Raw genomic sequence first — 20,976 nt, 5'->3', positions numbered from 1 at the left:
ATGGGACTACTGAGAGAATCTGAAGGGTCAATGCATATAAAACACTCGGAAGAGTGCCTGGCAGGAATATGTGCTAAAAGTGTTAGCTGTTCTTATTACTACTGTCATTACTACTTTTGGGTTATTACTACTGTCATTACTACTTTTGGGTTCCTGCCTTCCTCCATGGCAGGAAGGGCCTTAGGAAGGGGCAAGGCAAACCTTGTTGGCCACTGCCCCTACCTCCAGATGACAGGATGACGAGGTCCTCAGGCCTTAGTGCCCAATAGGCGGCTCTGCAAGGGGCTGGGGCCAGGACTGAGTACCCGTGTGGCCTGCATGTGTGTGAGGGGCAGAGAAAGGCCTGCTTGTGGCCATGAACCTCACGGTGGGCCAAAAGTCAACAGGGCTGACTGTGACAAGGGGACAGGAAACTGAGACCTCTCCCAACGGCTATCCTCACTGGGCTCTCCCCGAGTGCCAGGCCCAGCACTGCCTATTTTATATGGGCAACCTCACCAAGCCCACACTATGGTCCTGTGAGAGTGGGATTCCCACGGGGGAAACAGAGGCTCTGAGAGAAGAAGCCACGTGCCCAAGGTTTCACAGCTGCTGAGTGACTGTGCCAGGCCTGGTCCTGCCTCAGGACCTTTGCACTGGATGTTCCTTGTGTCTGGAACACTCTTCCAGATGTCCACATGGCTCCTCTCATCTTCTTCAGGTCTTTTACTCAAATGTTCCCTTCCGAGTGACACCTCCCTTGACGATCCTGTCTAAAAATCTTAACACCCCCGCACTTATCTCTCTTCCTTGCTTTACTTTCCACCTTGTCATCATGTACCACGTAGTATAATTTACAAGAGTATCTACGTATTGTCTGCCTCCCCAGCAAAAATGCAGTCCCATGAGCATCTCTGCTGCCTTATTTACGCTGTTTCCTCAGTGCCCAGCACAGTGCTGGCCGGTGGTGGTGCTGAGTGAATCTCCGTGGAGTGGATGAACCCCAGGCCTGTGCCCCTGAGCTGCGAAGGCCCTGTGCCCAGCCTGGGGTGGATCAGAGGCTAGTGTGTGGGCGCTGGGCGTGGGAAGTGAACGGAAGCAGGAACGAGCCAGGAATGGCACCAAGCCAGTTTCCAACCTACTGAATAGGAACCACAGCAAAGGGAGTGAATGAATATACATAATCGGTGTAGAAAATGCCTGACACACAGTGTTGAATAAATCTACAATATAACAGCAGCTGTAATATTATTGATTAGTATATGATGGCTGTTGTCATTTCACCTGGCAGCTCCCCACATGTCCTACAACACTTGGATACAGTGTGAGCTGTCACCTCACATTCTGCCCTGGTGTTCATCTGGCCAGAAAGGTGAGGAGAGGGGAGGAGGAGGATGCTGGGGAGACTCAGGGGCCGGTGACCACCTGTGATCTGGGGCACAAAGGTTTTGGGGCTGCCTCCCCTACGCTGCCATCTGTGTCATCTCACTCCCCCCTCGGCGGGAAGGTCTTCGCGAGGGGATGCGGCCACGGCCCTCGGTGCGGCATCTGCCGGCCTGGATGAGGTCCAGGATCGGCCGGCTCCACATCCAAACTCCCTGGCAGTGCCTGCCTGTTGGGCTCCCATGTCTGTGCAAAAGCCCAGGCCCAAGGGGGATGGGGTAATGCAGGGGTGAGGGAGATCCACTGGGGGGGCCTGCCCAGCTGATGATTGCTCCTTTTCTGAAAAGGTCTTCCTTTGAGGTCTTTTGGAAGTCTCTATCATTTCTACTGGCCTAGCTCCCCACCTTTTGCTGAGGAACCACCCCCCTACCACCACCTGTGGGTGGCTCTGACAGAACTGTCGATCACAGTGCCCAGTCCGGCCCCTGGACCCAGGGTGGAGCACATGTCCTAGATCTAGACAGAGTCCTCTATCACCCCTGACAACAGTGACTGGCCCAGGCTTGTGATCTAAGCAGAGCCGATCAGAGTCCTTCCCAGAGATTCAGCAGATAAGAACGTGGAGGAGAAAGTATAAAGATGGAAAAGATTTGAGCAGCCGGTCCCCATTTTCCCATGACATGGAGAGAGCTTGTTAGTAGCAGGAGAGGATGACATTCACAATGCAAAAAGCAGCAGAGCCAGCTGAGCGGGAGAGATAAGGAGGCAGAGTTCTGGTGACATCATTTGAGTGCCTGGGTCCAGCTATGCCTGAAGCCATTCCTACCCCTGGATTTGCAGTTACATAAACCAATGAGTTCTATTTCTGGCTTAAACCAGATAGAAGTAGATTTCTGCCACTTACAACTTAAGAGTCCTAATCGAGCAGGGTGCCCCCAACGGGCCTTGTTCCCTAGCCACAGCTGACATTTATTGCAAGGGAAGACCTCTGACCTAGCCAGGACAATGGGATCCCCTATTCTGAATGAAAGTAGGCAGGCTGGGCCTGTTTTGAGCTGATCAACATCAACGGCAGTGCCTGCTGCTGAGATTCCCCAATTCCTGCCCCGCCCGAGACCTGCTGCCTTAGTTCTCCTTTCCACTCTGCAGGGCATCGCACAATCCTGAAAGAATCCCCTATATCTCTCCCTTTATTTTTTATATTCATCACAGTTAATCTTTTGCAAATGTCAGAATCTTGGGCTCTGCAGTCAGACACACTGGATTCCAATCCTGGCCACTTAGTCACTGATTTCAGACATGTTTCTGAGTCTCAGTCTTCCCTTCTGTAAAATGGGGAGACTGACAGGATTGTTCTCCTGAGGCTGTTGGAAGGATTACGAGTTGAAACAGCGGAAGCACCTACCCACAGAACCTGGCACAGAGTAAGGGCTCATAGATGTGAGTGGCTGTGATTTATGTAATAATAACAATAGCAATGGGGCCTACCTCGCGGGTCCGGAAGATGATCCTGTACTGGTACTGAGGCCCGTGGTCCTTGTGGTCCTCCAGCTTCTCCCGCTTGATGCTCACGGCCACTGGTCCCAGCTTCTCGTCCACGCCAAAGTAATTGGCATGCTCTGAGAGGGAAGAGCAGGTGAGCTCAGAGTCAGCTCTCTGGGAAGGAGGGGTGACGTCCCACGGCAGGCCTGCTGAGAGGACAGCCGGGGAAGGCTCCTGTGCAACCCGTACAGAGCTCTTGTGCGGGCTCTTGGGATCCTGGTCACACAAACCTCACGGCTGGTCACGATCACACTCAATGGAGAGACCGTTAAGAGGTTAAAGCCCACCTTACTATACCCCACAGAAATCTCCTGAGTCTCAGCGCTCTCATCTGGGAAATGGGGGGCCCTCACGCTACCCATGATTCATAGAGCCGATGTGAGAGTGAAACGAGGCTACGAACCAAAAACGCTTAGTACAGTGCGTGCCATGTTATAAACCTAGCTTCGCTGTGATTATCCCATATTTGCAAATGTTCAGCAGCTTAGCTGCCAATTAGCCCTCGTGAAGTGGTTAGATTCTAGTCTAGAGAGGCTTCTGCCCGGCTGAAATCCGGGCCCTGGACTCATTAGATGTGTGGCCCAAGTCGCCTGATGGCATTCTCATCTGTACAACGGTGCCAGGAAGGATGGAGCCCTCTCTCAGCCGGTTGTAAGGACTAAACAGGTTAATAAGCATGGAGCACTCAGCACAGGGCCGGGCACAGAGTAAGCACATGAGATGTGTTGGCTAGTACTACCCCCAGGGCATGATGTTTGTCACAGAAAAGGACCATGACTCCAGTCCCCAAGTGTCACCTTTATCTAACCATATTTCTATAGATGTAGGAAACTTAAACACTACTCTTTTTTTCCTTATGGTGACAGAGACTTTACCAAGTCATGGAGGAAGTCTCCTGTTCTCTCCCCAAAATGACAGCTGTCTCCCCTTTTTAAAAAAACATGCTGCTGTCTTATAATCCTTCCAGGCAAACAGTTCTAACTGATATATAACCCAAGTATCTCCTGCTTGTGGTAGATGCCGACCAGCCGTCTGTCTTAAGTCCGTGAAGTCAGCAGCTACGCACTGCCAGAAATTCTTTCCCACCCCAGCGCTCTCGATATTTAAATGTTGGTTCCTATTCTCATAAGATGCTCTTGGTGATTCAAAGGCTTATCTAAGGCTCAAATGTGTGTTAATTAATGGTCCCAATAAGAACAGCACCTGCAGTGGGTTAAACAATCTCCCCAGCTGGTCAGAGAACAGAATAAGTGTGCTCCACAGATATCAGTTCATTCCTGAAACAGCTGCAGGATCTGTTTTGTTTTCCGCCAATGCATACCCAGTACCTTGCGGTCTTAGCATAGAATAGGCAATCGATAAACACTGACCAATGACTAACTTATTTATGAGTTTCCAGGGCTACAAAGAAATCATTCTTTTAAAGAAAAGCTTCTTTTTAATGCTCCATGATAAGTACCCACTATCTGCCTGATGAAGAACTGTTTTGATGTACAATCTTATTTGATCCTAACCACAGTCCTTCCGTGTAGGTATTCCTATGTGCAAGTTGAAAAGCACGTGTTCTCTGTTGGTTAGGTAGAAAATTAATATAATATAAATGCAAAACCAGGTTTCAAATCCTCTCAGCCTTACTTTCTGGCTACTAGATTCGTCAATTTCAAAGAGCGACCCTGTCAACTTCTCCCATGGGTTGTGGATTTGTTCACGTCTCCCTGTCGCTGTATTAGTTTTTTATTTATATACCCCTCAAACAGGTGGCCAGGTATACAAAGGTTCACAACTATTACAGTTTCTGGGTAAATTTTTAAAAAGTCAGTAAGAAATGGCCCTTTTGGTTCTTCTAACAAAGCTTTTAGCCTTGAAATCTATATTGTGTGATACTGATGTCACCTCACCAGTTTTCTCTTGGTTAGTGACTGTCTGAACTTCTTTCTTCACCCCTTAATTTTCAGTCTCTGTGTCATTTTGTTTCTGGGCATGTGATGCTGCTACAATCATCTCTGTTCCTCACATGAGGACACGGAGTCCAAGGGGTAAAATGTGTCACGTAGCTAATAAGCTATGAAAAAGACATCCCAAACCCAGGGCTGTCGGACTCCAACACTGGTGGACCTCCAGAGACTGTACTCTGGACGATCTAGTTGACATTTGTTGTATTTGACTAGGATACTGCTTTTAAAAATATTTTAAACTAGTTGCTGTGGAGTACTGGCTGCCTATCCGTTACCTCTTCTTCCCTTCTTTCATTTTAAGAGAAACCCTCTGTTCTTGGAGGAAGAAAAGAGAGGGGCTATGTCTACCTAAAAACTAACATTTCCCAGCCTGCCTTGCAGACAGATGTGGCCAATAACCAGAAGCAGTTGGCTGGGACTTCTGAAAATGTTCTTTACAAGGGGCTGACTTGAAAAAAAAAAAGGTAGGGGTGCTGAGTTGACATTTTGCCTGAATCCTTTCCTCCTTTTCTTTGCCTGGAAACATGGATGTGATGGCTGGAACTCCAGCAGCCATCTTGGACCAGGAGACCACCCTGAGGGCTCGGAGGCCATGCACTAAGGCTGGCATTCCACTGTTTCTGAGGAGTAACCATACCAGTCCTGGGCTGCACATCTCCAGACTTCTTTATGTGAGACAAATAAACTTCTACGTTGTTTTAAGCCTGTTACTATATCAATTCAATTCTGAATTGACATAGGAGAATCCATACTAAAAAAATTTGAATTTCAGGAGAATCTAGAAAAATTGGAAAGGCTGGCAACACTGAGCTTGTCTATACTTCCTGATGACAACAGTGAGCTGGAGCTGAGCAGGAGCTGCCCTTTGTGCAGTCCCTGCCTGGTTTGCTTCCCTCTATTGTCTCCTACCTGGTCCCCGAGGCTGCCTGGGTTTGTGGTCTCTGCACTATGCTCTGCTGCCTCCTAGGATTGCCTCATCAGCACTAATGAACTTAACCATGTGTGATGCCTGTGTTAACACCCTCTAAACATCAACGGCTCTGCCGTCAAAGGGAATCCAGAACCTGCCAGCTTCTTCCCCCCTCCTAGGCTCCCCTAGACCTCCCTATCATCATCCCCTGCCTGGACCACTGCAGCAGCCTCCTCCTCGGTCTCCCAGCTCCCCCTGCCCCCACAGCCTGTTCCCTAGAGGGAGGCTGAGAATACCTGAGTCAGATCAAGGCCCTCTCCTGCTCAGAACTTTCCTGCGGCCCCATCTCACTCACGGTAAAAGTGAGAGTCCTCACTGTGGCTCACAAAGTCCCACATGATCTGCCCCTGTCACCTGTCTCAGCTCCTTCCACTCTCCCTCAGTCACTCTGTCCCAGCAACACTGGCCTCCATCCTATTCCTCCAGTGTTCCAGGACTACTGCACTTGTTTCCCGTGTCAGGAACACTGTCCTCAATCTCCACAAGCCTCCCTCCCTCACCTCCTTCACCTCAGTACTCAAAGGGCACTCACTAGGAGGCCCTCCCTGACCATTCCCTACTGAAAATGCAACTCCCAGCACTGACACTGTTTCCCTCTTCCTTGCTTTACTTTTCTCCACCACACTTGCCACTCACCACACCTTAGATAGTTTACATATTTATCTAGTTTTATTGTTTGTCTTACCCCACTAAGACATTAGGAAGACAAGGTTTTTGTTTCAAGCTGGTCAATACAGTATCCCCCAGCTCTAGAAAGTGCCCTGGCACATAGCTGACCCAAGCACATATTTGCTAAGTTAATGCATATCTACTGTTTCATGTAGCTCGGGGTTTTAAAGTGCTACCCATGTGTCATGAGGCTGGACTCCGTGCATCCTCACAGCCCCTCTCTGAGGGAGGTCTTGTGTCTTTCTGCACCCTTGGTGCCCAGGGAAGGGCCTGGCAGCGAATGAATGAGCAGTGACAGTCTCAGAGACCAGGTGCTGCGCCCACCTGTCTGCCCCCACCTCACCTTTGCCCACGAAGTAGTCCTGGTAGTAGCGGGCGCCCAGGTCCACGTGCTCGATGCTGTACTGCCGTGGGCGACTCTGCGTCCTCTGCTGTTCCTTGGGCACCTCCAGCACCGAGATGCTGGCGTTGGTGCGGTAGGCGCTCAGGGCGGGCTCCGGAGGGCGGCCCTCTCCGCCGCCCCCACCACTGCTGCCCGTGGAGCCCGCGGCCGCCCGGGAGAAGCTCACGTTGCGCTCGCACTCACCGCCGATCTCGTTGCGGAAGTGCGGGCAGCTGAGCAGCAGGTCGTTGCTGTTGTCGTCGCCGAGATCCTGCTCCAGGTTCTCCTTGCAGTTCAAGTCCTCCGTGCTGGTGAAGGCGGGGTCCAGGCCGCCGAGGCTGTGGGCCCGCGACGCCGTGAGGGACGCCATGGCCGAGGCGGCCGAGGCCCCGGTGGTCGTGTTCCGCCGCTGGGCCGTGGACGCCCGGTTGGCGGCCGCCTCGTTGAGGTCGAACAGCATACTCTGCACGTCGAAATGGGCGAAGCTCTTCTGGCAGACCCACGGCCTGCTGGCCTCCGGGGGGCTCCGGCCGTCCTCGGCCTCCCCGGGGCACCGGGCCGCTTCGCCCTCGGCTTTACTGCTCCGCAGCTTCCGGAAGATGGACGAGTCCACCGCATCCCCACCGCCCAGGCCCCGCGTGGACTTCTTCCGGGCCTTCTCCTTCTCCTTCATGGGCTGCAGTGGCAGCAGGCCGTCCTTGGCGGGCTGCCCGTTGCGGGCGTCCCCCTTGGCTCCACTGCCGCCCCCCGCCACGTGTCGGCCGGGATCGACCCGCAGGAGCTCAGTGAGGCTCGGGGCACCCCGGGCCTCGGGCTGCTCGCTGCGGAACTCATTGAGGATGTCGAAGAAGCTCTGCTCGGGCACACCCTGCACGTCGATGGAGGACGTGCTCCCATACTCGCGGAAGAGCGGCAGCGCCCCCGTGTGCCGGGCGCCCCGGGGCTCCGCCGCGTCCTCCAGGTCGCACTCGCTGAGGGTGATCTCGCTGCTGCTGCGGTGCCGCAGCGGGAGGAAGGCCCTGCCGGGGGACCGGGGCCACCCGTCCTGGAACTCCACATCCTTAGACCTTCTCCTGGAGAGTCGGTGCAAGGCTTTGGACCCTGAGGAAGCCGGGGTGCTGGTGGGGGGCTGTCCGTTCTGTACGCTTCTCATGGAATGGGCCACCTTTGTGGCCTTTGTGCCATCTGTGTCCTGTGAGGGGCTGGGGTTGTTCTGTTCTCTCAGGGCCTCCCGCTTGGGTGGCCAGTCGGCCACTCTTGCCCGCACGCCCATCTTGGGCACCGCGGGGGTGGTGGGACTGGGGCGGGTGGTGGCACTGGCCGGGCTCTCACCCACAGGCTGGGGCATGCTGCCGTTCTGGACCCAGAATCCCATGGGAGCGTAGTCCCCTGTGTGCGGGCCCGGGAGGACATCGGCTGCCCTGGTCCCACAGCTGACGGCCAGGTCCACACCATCGTTGGGAATGGGCCGATAGGTGGCCATAGTCCACGGGCACTGGAGTGCTACTGGCCCCTGAAAGCTGTAGACTAACTTTATGGGGTCCCCTGGCCCTCAGCCATTGTTCAGGGCCACCAGTCCCAGGATGAAGGATTCTGGCCCCTGAAGCCTGTCGGGAAGGTTGTGAGCCTGTGGAGTCCAGTTCTCCACCATCGCTGTGGACAACTGAGCCAGGACAACCTCACGAGGCAGGCGCTGTCCCGGGGCCTCCAGACTGAGTGGCTCAGCGGGGCCGAGCAAGCAGCAGGTGTGCGCGAGGGCTGGCAGGCGGCAGGGGTGCCTTCCCTGCCATGCTGAAAAGGGAGAAAAGGCAAAGGTGAGATGCGACGGCACACTGCTCCCAGAGAATGACCTTTTGTTTTTGACAGCTTTACTCATTTAAAAACAAACAAACAAAACCACAAAAACCGTTTTATTATGGAAAATGTCAAACATACCCCAAAGCAGAGAGAAGGACACGATAAGCCACCCCACCAGCTTCAACACTATTAACTATTGGCCCTTCCTGTTTCATCTGTTCCCCTACTCCTCCACTTTGTTTCTGGCACAATATTTTAGAATAAATCCCAGACATCAGGCCATTTTACCTATAAATAATTTAGCTTGTATCTCTAGCAGATAAGGCCTTCAAAAAAAAAAAAAAGTAACCACGATACCTTTATCATACCCATCTAGATAAATAATTCTTTAATGTCATGTAATACCCCAACTGCATTACATTTCCCTGCACTGTCTCAAAGATGTCTTTTGAAAGTTGACTTGTTCAAATCAGGATCCAAACAAGATCTGTACCCTGCTTTGGCATATATATTTCTTAAGTCTCCACTACTCTACAACCCCCCCTCCCCCATCTTGATGCTATTTACTTATGGAAGGAATGAGGTCACTTGTCCTGTGGCACTTCTCACTTTCAGGATCTGGCTGACTGTTCCCTGTGGTGTCATTGCACATGTTCCTCTGCCCCCCATGAGTCCTGTCTACTGGTGGTTGTACACAGAGGCTGCACGGTTGTCCATCTGTTTTGTAGTCCACCTGACCAGCCACCCCGTCAGAAAGGAAGTGAAAAAGATGGAGGAGTCACCATGAGCACTGGTGGATTTGGGGGAGGGAATGTCTCTAGAAATCTATGTGATTAATAAATATTGATACTATGAGAGCTGGCAGATCAGCTCCTATTGCTTCTTTGCTGACAGGTCCCCAGTGGCTTCTTACTGCATTAGAATAAAATCCGAATTCCTCCCGCTGGCTCATGAGCCCCACAGGACTGGCCAGTCTCTCTGTTGCCTCTCCCCAGCCCCAACTAAGGGATGTGCCTCTCCCATCACACTGGCCTTCTTTTCTGTTCTTCTGACATATCAGGCCCCATCCAGGATGTGTGGGTATCCTTCCTCGGTCCTTCACCAGGCTGGTTCCCTAACTTGATATTCATTCTTTAATGAAGCCTTCCCAAACCACTCTAGGAGCCTTTCTCTGTCACTCTGCTCTCTTCTTTTTCCTTAGAGGTTACCACTAATTGAAATTAGTTTGCTATTTACTGGTTATCTCCATCACTAAATTATCAGTTCCAGAATGGCAGGGCGATCTGTGTTGTTCACTGATGTAGCCCCAGCTCCTGGAATAGTGTCCAGGACACTTGTTCACAAGTGTATGAATGAGCGAACAGACAGCCTCCACCTGACCTGATGTGTTTGGTGCATCCTGACTTGCGGACCTCTGGGGAAGGGAGTTCATTCTTCTTCTGCCCGGCAACGTAAAGTACTCTGCAGGATCACTTCCCTTTGTCTCTACCCTGAGCTTCTGGAAGATGAAACCCTCAGTGGGGAAGGAAGCGGAAAGTAGATCATGGCCTGTGGCAGAACCTGCTGCTTGTCCCAGCAGCTGTGCCTCTTTCTCCTGCCAACAGTACTGATTTTATTCAGGGCAGCAGAGTGCTGGGTCGGCCTGGGCATCTGACTCAAGGTGACTAACAATTACTTTCCCTTGGAATGTGGAACTGGACATGGCCATTGTGAGTGATGTGACTGACTCATGTGAGTCAGTGAGTGTTGGTGCTTTCTGAGTAAGTGGAAGGCCTCCTGTGTGAGCACGTGTATGAGTGTGTGTGTGTGTGTGTGTGCACACGTGTACACGTGTAGGAGGCATTTCACAACTCATGCCTGGAGGTATGGAGTTAGCTGGCAGAGAGGCACCGCCGGGGAAGCATGAAGCAGATTCATGGAGCAAAAAAGAAGGGGAGCCTATAGCCTCTGAGAAAGTGAGAACCAGGTGAGGGGAGAGGTGGGGCTGGGGCGCAAAGCGCCCTCTTCCTGGTTCCCCATGAGCATTCCTGAAGGTACCACAGGGAGGCATACAGGGGAGGTGGCAGAGAAGGGGCAGGAAAGTGGAGAGTACCCGGGGTTGGGCTGGTTAGGGGAGATGGAGGCCAGGTGAAGCCGCGGGGACCTGGAGAGCAGAGGCGTCCTCTAAAGAGGCAGCTGGGCCTCAGCTTCTGCAACCAAGCCTTGCAGGCATGTGGATGCCTGATCATGGGATTTTTTCAAGAGAAACCAGAAATCTAGAACTGTATGCAACATCTCCCAACCTGAAAAACAAAAACAACAGCTACGACAGCAACAAACTAACATGCAGAGATGACTTCTAAAAGGACTTTCAAGAAACTGCTCATGGTGGTTGCCCCTGGGGAGGGAAACTGGGTATCTTTCCTCTCCACTCCCAGCCCCATCCCTGCTTCATTTATTTTCTTTAGTACTTATACTCACTTATGTCTCTGATTTATTCCTGGCCTCTCTCCCCCCATAAGAATGTGAGCTTGTATAACGGATTCACTTTGTTATAAAGCAGAAACTAACACACCACTGTAAAGCAATTATACCCCAATAAAGATGTTAAAAAAAAAAAAAAAAGAATGTGAGCTACTGTGTATCCCCAGGATCTGTGTTTTGGAAGACGGGGCAGAAAGGAGCCTTACTTTTTATTGCACACCACTGGCTACCATTTGCATTACTTACATGTATTCTTAGTCAACAGATGAATTACCAACACACACCACAACGAGGGCCAACAAAGTAAGTATGTGGGCCTGATTTGAGCAGGGGCTGCTGGTTTGTGACTTTCGGTGACTGGTCTTCAGCTTCGCCAGAGATGAGGGCCTGAGGGCAGCCCCAAACTCTGCTGGGCCCCGGATCCCAGGCCAGGCTGGGGTATCCCGACCAGCTGAGGGCACTGTTGGCACCGCTTGGCAGCCCAGCTGTGCCCTTGGGTCAGCCTGGCAGAGGATTAGTCCTTTGAGGTCACGTTTGGGCTGGCTGGGAAACGCAGTGGCCCCGACGCGACCCTGACTTGCTTGTGCAAACACCTCTGACAGATGGGCTTTGCTGATGGCATTTTGTTTCAGCTCAGTCGGAAACCCCCAATTCGCTTTGCTCCCTTCTATGAAAACACACAGATGTTCTTGAGGCCCCGGTCTCTGCACAAATCCCTCCCCGAGCAGGTGCAGCTGAGTCTCCTTGTGACGTTCACAGACTGAGTGTATGATACCCACAGCCTCTCTGGGATTCAGGGACCGGTGCACACTGGTCCCTTTCTAGCTGTCTCTGTTGAACTTCCTCTTCCTAGAAGCACTCTGATCTTCCTGATGGGGAACCTCTTGTTATGAGAGCCAGACTGCATGGGTTCAGATACTGGTGTGCCACGGACTGGTTACTGAAACTGTGACTCAATTTCAATCCGTAAAATGGGGATAATACCATCTACCTCATGGTCCCTGCTATTATCACCGTTCCTTCGCATATCTTTGGCAGGAGTTCTTCCCCGCAGTTACAGAAGCACAGCCAGGGGTGGGCACAGGACCTCAGCAGAGCATAAAAGGCTGGAGGGTGTCCTGCAGTAGCGGGGGATGTGGATCTGACTTTTCCTACATGTCACTTGCTAGGGGCCCTGGCGTTCCTTTCTTCCAGTGTTGCTTGGCTCCTGCCTGTTTTCTACAATTGCCCCTCTGGCCTCCTGTTGATTCTGTAAGCCACTGATAAATCTGCCTCTGCCCAAGACTGTCAAGCAAGGCTTTTGCTGCCGGCATCTGAGGACCCTGACTAAGACACGGTGCTGTGTGCAAAGAAGGCACGTGCGGATGGTGGAGGGGAACAAATGGGGCCAAGGCCGTGGCACAATGAGAAGCAAGCGACAGTGGGTGAGTCAGGTGGGAGGCATTTGGCTGCAAGTAACAATAACATTACCGTCTTGGGCAATGAAGACACTTCATTATCTCATGTAACAAGGAGGCCAGATATGGCAGCTCCACGCTTGGTACAGGGAAATGACGTCAGGCGTTTTCTCTTTCTCCCCCACTGCCGTCCCGCAGTGTGCTGCTGGCTTACATCTTTGGCTTGTGGCCCCGTGGTCACAAGCTGGCAGCCACAGCCATGCCTCTCACTGAACTACTGGCGAGGGGTAAAGAAAGGGATGATGTAAGAGTGTTCTTACCGATCTGACCCTAATCAGGAAGGAGAACATTGCCAGAACATTGCCCCTCCCTCCACAGACATTCTTTTATGTCTCATTGGCCAGGATGTGGTCCCTTATGGCCACTCCAGTTGCCAGAGAAGCTAGTGAAGCCAGCCAGAGTCTATGATCATCCTGATTGCCCATGGGCCACTGAGGACTCATCCCTGGGGCTGGCCACACTGGTTCCCAGAAAAGGTCAGGGCCTGTTAGAAGAGCAGGCAACTAATGGTGTATCTGTGTAAGAGCTCCCAGACTGTCATTTGTAAAGAAGCTGGGGAACTCTGAGCTGAGAGGATGTTTCCTTACCAGGCCCCCAAAGCCTGGAGGCTAGAACAGCAGGCGGACAGGCCAGCACCATGGCCCCAGTGTCCTGGCTCTGAAGGGCCCTGCTCTGTGGGGTCACAATATCTGCCGGAACCTCACAGAGCAGAGGAAAAGGGAAAAACACAAGCCTTCCAGTGTTAGACATTTGTAGTTTGCTCCCCTAGCCTCCATGACTCCTTTTTCCAACAATAGCCCAGATTTCCCTTTGAGAACCTGCCCGCTCTGACCTCCACCCAATGGGCTAGAGGAGGGCTTCTTCTCAAGGTCAGGAACAAATCACACAACTCAATCAGAACCAGAGACCTAGTGATGTCTTTGCTAGAAGTGCTGGGGCTGAAGACTGTGCTTTTCCCTTTTACCCCGAGCCGGAGAGGATGTGAAAGATGGAATCACTGCAGCCATCTTGTGACCATGAGGGGAGAACCATCTGTGAAAGGGGCTGAGAGTTACAGACCATCTGGGGGCTGTAGTCATCATTTGAGTCTCTACATCAAGCCTGGACCTGAAGCCAACCCGATTCCACTTCCCACCTCTGGACATTTTAGTTACATGACAAAACAACAACAAAACAACATCTGTAACAACAGCTACCACGTATGACCCTTCTGTGGTCCAGGTCCTTGTCTAAGCACCCGACATTTGTTATTTCTCTTAACCCTCACAGCAGCTCCATGAGGTAGATATCATTATTATCTCCAGCTTACACACGAGGAAACAGGAAGGAAGGAATGTGTCCCAGACCATATGACTGTGAGGTGGCAGAGTTGGGACTGACCCCAGCTGCTTCATTCCTGAAGTGAGGCAGTCCTGAGCTCAGGCATCCGCCCTCCCAGTGATCACAGGCAGCCTCCTGCACCTCGTGATTCTCCTTTTCTTCAGTGGTGACACGCAATAAATTATCTCCAGATACAACTGCTCTTCTGAGTTCCAGACTCAGGTACTTCCCTGCTTACTTGACACCACCATGTCTGTGTCTCATATGCACTGCAAACCGAACATTCCCAGCCTGACTCCTGACCTCTCCCAACCACAAAACTTCCCCCTTCTCAGGACAGTCAGGACGGGCTGAGCTACATTACACCAACAAAGGACCCCAAGTGCTCAGAGGCTTACACAGCAAGGGTTTGTTTCTTGTTCATACTGCCTGTCCATCATGGGTTGGACAAGGGCCCCGCTCATGTCAGCTTTGTTCCCAGTTGAGGGAGTAGCCCTTCACCTGAGACCCTGCCAATCTCAGAGGGAAAAGACTTGGTTGAACCATGCAATGGCCCTTAAAGTTCCTGCTCAGGATTGACACGTGTCACTTCTGCAAACTACATTTTATTGGCCAAATCAAGACAAGAGATGTCAGCAGGGTGGTACACCAGAATATCTGTCAGAACAGGAATGCAACTGGCCATCTGCTTCCTCTGCATCTCAGCAAAAGGCACTTACTTCCACCCAAGGGCTCAGACTGGAAACGTCAATGTCATCCTTCACACTTCCTCTCCCTCACTCCACACGTCCAATTCACCACCCCACGTCCTGTTGACTCTCCCCACAGCATATCCGATTCCATCTTTCTCTCCCACCAGCCCTCTGGTCTGAGCTGCTGTGACTTTCACCGGTTCACTACACCACAGCCTCACTGGTGTCTCTGCTTCCGTTCCTGTGCTCCTAAGGGCCCTTTTCCACACAAAAAAATTCAAAACCTTCCTCTCAGTCCTCCAGGCTCCCTTTCCTCTTCCCCTTGCTCTTGGAGCCCAGGCCACAATGTCCCTCTTTCAGTTCCCCTCACACCCATCTTCCCTGCTGTCTCAGGACCTTTGTACATGCCATTCCTGCTCGCCTTCCTTTACCTAGGTAATTCTTTCTCAAGACTCAGGACAAATGACACTTCCTCCACCTAAGCTTCGTTTCTCACCAACCAGTTCAATCCCCAACCTGAGCTCTCTGCATTTCCCTTTGGTGGTACCTGCATCAATATATGTAAGTAGAGACCTCCCTGGTGGTCCAGGGTTAAGAATCCGCCTTCCAATGCAGGGGACATGGGTTCGACCCCTGGCTGGGGAACTAAAATCCCACATGCTGCGGGGCAACTAAGCCCACGCGCCGCAACTACTGAGCCCACGTGCCTCAACTAAAGAGCCCGCGTGCCGCAACCACAGAGCCCACACACTCTGGAGCCCGCCTGCCACAACTAGACAGAAGCCCATGCGCCACAATGAAGAGCCCGCATGCCACAAGGAAGATCTTGCATGTCCCAACTAAGACCCAATGCAGACAAAAATGAATAAATATTAAAAATATATACATATATGTAAGTACTTTACCACGTAATTAATTGTTTGCCATATGTGAAGTTTGTGAGGCACTGAATGTGAGTCACTGCCTGCACCTGTGGCACAAGCCTGACGCACAGTAGACCATTAATAAATATCTGCTAAATAAATGAGTGGATGAATGACTTCATTCTGGACCAGGAAGCACCGTCTCAGTTGGGGTCCGTGACCTGAGGGTAGGTAGGGCTTGCTTGGTGCCCAAGTGTGTCTGCCCCTGGGAAGAAGCTGAAAGTAATGTGTTGGGGGGAGAGAGAGTGTCTGTGTGTGTGTGTATGTATGCTGCCCCTTCACAGGCCTTAGATGAGAGGGTTGCTAAGTAGGTATCCAGGGCCTCCATCCTATATAGCCTCTGTGTCCAGGCCTGCCCTGGTCTACTCCAGATGTTTCTCCTTTATGAAAACATGACCCAGTCATTGTGATGGGGGCTCAGTGGGACCCGTGAGCTCTGGATAGCTCAGCATTGTGGCACCATGTCTGAGGGCTACTCTCAGAGGCTCACGGAGAACAATGACTCCTCCAGGGACACAGTGGCGATTCAGCAGTTTCAGGGCACATACAAGTCATTCATTTGTCCAGTAAGAACTAGTTAGTCCTTGGGCTTCCCTGGTGGTGCAGTGGTTAAGAATCTGCCTGCCAATGCACGGGACATAGGTCCGAGCCCTGGTCCGGGAAGATCCCACATGCCGCAGAGCAACTAAGCCAGTGTGCTACAACTAGTAAGCCTGCGCTCTAGAGCCCGCGAGCCACAGCTACTGAAGCCTGCACGCCATAACTATGGAAGCCTGTGCGCCTAGAGCCCGTGCTCTGCAACAAGAGAAGCCACTGCAGTGAGAAGCCCGCGCACCGCAACGAAGAGTAGCCCCCACTCGTCACAACTAGAGAAAGCCTGCGGGCAGCAACAAAGACCCAACGCAGCCAAAAATAATAAATTAAAAAAAAAAAAAAAGAACTAGTTAGTCCTTAAAATTCATTCATTCATTCACTCACTCATATAACAAACACCTACCACATTCTTCTTTTTTTTTTTTTTTGGCCGCACTGCGGGGCTTGTGGGATCTTAGTTGCCCGACCAGGGATGAAACCTGGGCCCTTCGCAGTGAAAGCACGGAGCCCTAACCGCTGGACCGCCAGGGAATTCCCACATCTATTACGTTCTTACAAATCATTCAGTCCAAAAAATTCATTCAGTCAAAAAAAGCACTAAAAACTTATTCACTTATTCACCATTTACTAGGCATGTATAACTCATTTATTCCACAAACACTAAGCACTTAAAATCCATTAATTTATTCAATAAATTTCTTAAAGCATCTACTATGTGCTGTTATAGGAGCTGAAGATATAGCCCTGAGCAGGGCAGACCACGCTCCCCACCCCTTAAGAACTTACTTCCAGTAGAAGGAAGCCAGAGAAATAAGAAAACAAAGACAGAAAACAAGGGAACTTCAAAGGGTAGTCAGCCATATAAAGGAATAAAATGTAATGCTGTGACAGGTTGGGAGGAGGTCCCACCCTGAAGGCTCAGAGAGGGGGTGCCCTCTGACCTGGGGTCTGCATCAAGAGAGGGCGCCTGCCGTGCCCCAGATGTGCTGATGAGCGAGGCTGACGTGCTGGGGCAGGAAAGCTGGGAGCGGCCCATATACAAGGCTCTCTTGGGTTGTCTGAGACGGTGGTTCTCTCCCCCAGCTGTCCATTAGAGGCACCGGGGAGCTTAATAAAAATACAGGTGTTCACACGCCACCCCTAGAGAGTCTGGATCAGCTGGTTTGGGGTGGGGCCCAGGCCTGAGTATCTTTTTTTTTTTTTTCCTGGTTGCGGAGCGCAGGCTCAGCGGCCATGGCTCACGGGCCCAGCTGCTCCGCGGCATGTGGGATCTTCCCGGACCGGGGCACGAACTCATGTCCCCTGCATCGGCAGGCGGACTCTCAACCACTGTGCCACCAGGGAAGCCCCTGAGTGTCTTTTAAAAGCTCTGCAGCTGATTCCAACATGCAGCCAGGGCTGAGGAGAGAGGAAGAAATGGACAGAGCAAAGAGAGGAGCGTCTGACACCAAGCCTCGAGAGGCCGCAAATGTCAGAGGGAGTGAGCACACTGGCCACAGCGGGCCCAGGCAGAGGGGCAGGAGGGCAGGAGGGCAGGTGTGCGAGAGGTCCTGGAGGGGGGTGTGGTCTGGGGAGGACCAGGTGGTTCACAGGCTGAGAGGGTCACCTTTGGTGACAATTACTAGTCTGAAGGGCACTGTGACCACTGCAGGAGGTATTTCAGGGGACTGCCGCTCCAGGGAGCCCTGTCCACGCCCCTTGCCCCCGGTGCTGCTGGCCAGCACGCCTCCCGCCAGCCCCTCCACACCCCAGGCAGAATCACCTTTGTCCTCCCCTCCCTGAGCTCCCAGGGCTCCGGACTACAAGAGTTAGCCCACAGGATTTTTAAGCCTCTGAGTATCTTTTGCTCTCCTTAGACCTTGAACAGCTCCAAGTCTGTCGTGGACTGAGGTCTAATGTTTGTTCTCGCCACATGGGTCGGGTAGAGGGGAGGAATGATATGGTGGTGATGCTTATGACAATAAGGCCAATACTTATGAGTTCTCCTGATGGGTCAGGTGCGGGGCTACCCTCGTGGGGTGTATTAACTTGTGTGTCATGATAACCCTATTAAGTAGGGACCCTAGCATGCCCGTGTTACAGATGAGGCAAGGGTAACATGGCCAAGTCACACAGCTGGGATTCAAACCTCGACAGTCTGGCTCCCACACCTATGCTCTAAATAAAAGATACAGCAGGTCCAATGGGTGTGTTGTGTGAATACATGAATGACGCAAGTATCTTTGAAATCAATTCATAAGGACAAAGCTCTGGAATGCCAGCAACACCTCAGCAGATTTCAGATTAAGAATCTGTTTCCTCCCTGCTATATCTTTCCCCACTTTATTGGAAACCTGAGCATACACAGGACCACTTTAGAGCTCCCCCAGGAAACAAGGTGGATGGAAATCTCAGAAATCTCATTAGAAAGTATCATGGCAGAGACTGCTCCATCAGCCCAAAGAACAATGAGCAGGGCCTTGACCATGGCCATACACTACTGTGATATGTTTCGTATGCTCAACAACTCTGACACCCAATGTGTGGGTTTTCCATACCAAGCAATTCTCGTAGGGCTGGGTATCCCACAATTTAACTCAATCCTGACACTAACTACCCAGAGTGAGCACAAACCCCATAGGTAAAGGGCTCAGTCCCATAAGACTGTCCCCACTTCAGACCCCAACTGCAAGCAGTGGGTCCCTAGGTTACCCACACTTCTGTCTGACTTGGCTACAAATCAGAGGTTCCCACGACCCCCTCCTCAAGTTCAATAATTAGCTGTAACAGCTCACATAACTCAGGAAACACTACTTACTACTCCTGGTTTATTATAAAGGATACAGATAAACAGTCAGATGAAGAGATACACAGGATGAGGTCTAGAAGGGTCCTGAGTGCAGAAGCTTCTGTTCCTGTGGAGTTTGGGGTGTGCCGCCCTCCCAGCATGTGCATGCGTTCACCAACCTAGAAGCTCTCTGAACCGTGTTGTTTAGGGCTTCATGGAGGTTCTGTTATGAACGCCTGATGGATTAAATCACTGGCTATTGGTGATTTAATCTGCAGCCCCTCTCCCTTGCCAGAGGTCAGGAGGGTGGGGCTGAAAGTCCCAAGCCTCTAATCACGTGGCTGGTTCCTCTGGCAACCAGCCCCATCCTGAAGATATTCAGGGTTCCACCAAAAGTCACCTCTTTAGCATAAACTCAGGTACGGTTCAAAGGAGCTTATTTTGAATAACAAAAGACGGTATCACCCATATCTCTCAGGAAATTCCAAGGGTTTTAGAAGCTCTTGTGCCAGGAACCTGAATGAAGACCAAAATATTTTTCTCATTATATCACAGTATCACGCTGTGAGAACCTGCACTTTCATATTTAATGTCAGAGTCCAGCGGATGGGTGTTTCTAATTTAAACTTTCCCAGGCATCCAGGAGGGCTCCACATTCCTACCTAGGAGTCAAGGGCAGTCCCCACAGGGGCAAGGGCAGCCATGTACAGCTATTACGCTCAAAACAGGTGAGGGTCCCACACAAGTCAGAGGTAAATCGGTATCGGTTTTTTCCCCTTGGGGAAATAGGAAGAACGAACTGGAATTATGCATTGAAAATGTAGGTGTGCATATTGTTTTTATTTGTATCCAGCAATTCCTCTTCTAGGAATCTCTTCTTCGGATATTCACCCCAGTCTTTCTCGCACCTTGAAAGACAGACTCAAGGTGGTTCAACCGCAGGGGTGCTCACACTGCCGCACTGCTGTAATATGGAAGCGCTGGGAACAGCCCCAATGCCCACGAACAGAGGATGGGTTAAGTGAACTGGGTGCCTCTATTCCAGGGAAGGTGCCGCAGCTGTGACAAACAGTGAGGTAGCACCATGCGGTGTCATGCATGCAGACTGTCCACACGGCCTGAAGGGAATGAGCATGGCTCATACTTACCGAGTGCTTACTGTGCACCAGGTGAAATGCTTACACACATTCACCCATTTAATCTTCGTGACAAGCCTGAGGGACCATGCTCATTTAAAGCCAATGCAACTCAGTCCAGAGAGGCTGAGTAACTTGCCCAAGGTCACTCAGCTAGAATCCAGTAGCACTGGGATTTGAACCGAGGCTATCCAGCTTCCTACCTTATACTCTTTTACTCTATGCTGCCACTTGGGAAGGAAAAGCAGCAAGTTGTGGAATAGTTTGTGTAGCATGACCCCATTTGGTTTAAATAAGAGGGAGACAGATTTTGTTAGTGTGAGCGTGTATATACATAAATTCTATAAAACGTACAAGAAAGGGTCTAGGAAGACATCCACCAAACCATTAAAAGTGGTTACTTCTGGGCTTCCCTGGTGGCGCAGTGGTTGAGAGTCCACCTGCCGATGCAGGGGACACGGGTTCGTGCCCCAGTCCGGGAAGATCCCACGTGCCGCGGAGCGGCTGGGGCCGTGAGCCATGGCCGCTGAGTCTGTGCGTCTGGAGCCTCTGCTCCGCAACGGGAGAGACCACAACAGTGAGAGGCCCGCGTACCGCAAAAAAAAAAAAAAAAAAAGGATGCTTCCTGAAGTACAGGCACATGCACCAGGCCCACCCAGGAGCTGCAGCCATGCTCGTGGAGTGGGGATACAGTGACAGAGCTGGGCTACGGGCCTCTGAGGTCAGGGGAGCCCCTCCTGGGAAGACTTAATCAGGGGCACAACCCCTGCTCCAGGGAGCTGGACATTCCTCGAGGGATCTCCTGGCTCTAGCCAGGCCCAATGTCAAGCCACATGCACTGGTATGGCCGTGCCGTTTATTTTGATATTGAAGCTTTTTGGTCTACGGCTGCTGCCTCGAAACCCCGAGTGTTCCCGCTATCACTGTGTGGGGCAACGCTGGGCCCA

The 20,976-nt window shown here is 51.6% G+C and overlaps 1 protein-coding gene across 1 annotated transcript in view; it reads right to left on the bottom strand.

The window, feature by feature from the left end:
• SIPA1L3 (signal induced proliferation associated 1 like 3) overlaps nt 1-20,976 on the bottom strand; it is a 235,551-nt gene that overhangs the window by 87,750 nt on the left and 126,825 nt on the right. Inside the window, exons 3-4 of the mRNA XM_082862975.1 lie at nt 6,842-8,671; nt 2,851-2,981 (exon numbers count right to left, since the gene is read on the bottom strand). Coding sequence (XP_082719101.1) covers nt 2,851-2,981; nt 6,842-8,363 — 1,653 coding nt within the window. The 5' untranslated portion in view covers nt 8,364-8,671. The remainder of the gene's footprint in view (nt 1-2,850; nt 2,982-6,841; nt 8,672-20,976) is intronic.

The sequence above is a fragment of the Leucopleurus acutus genome, assembly GCF_964270905.1.
Source record: "Leucopleurus acutus genome assembly, chromosome: 20".
Taxonomy (NCBI): domain Eukaryota; kingdom Metazoa; phylum Chordata; class Mammalia; order Artiodactyla; family Delphinidae; genus Leucopleurus; species Leucopleurus acutus.
The sequence above is the reverse complement of the archived record's forward strand: the minus strand, read 5'-3'. Positions and strand labels throughout refer to the sequence as shown.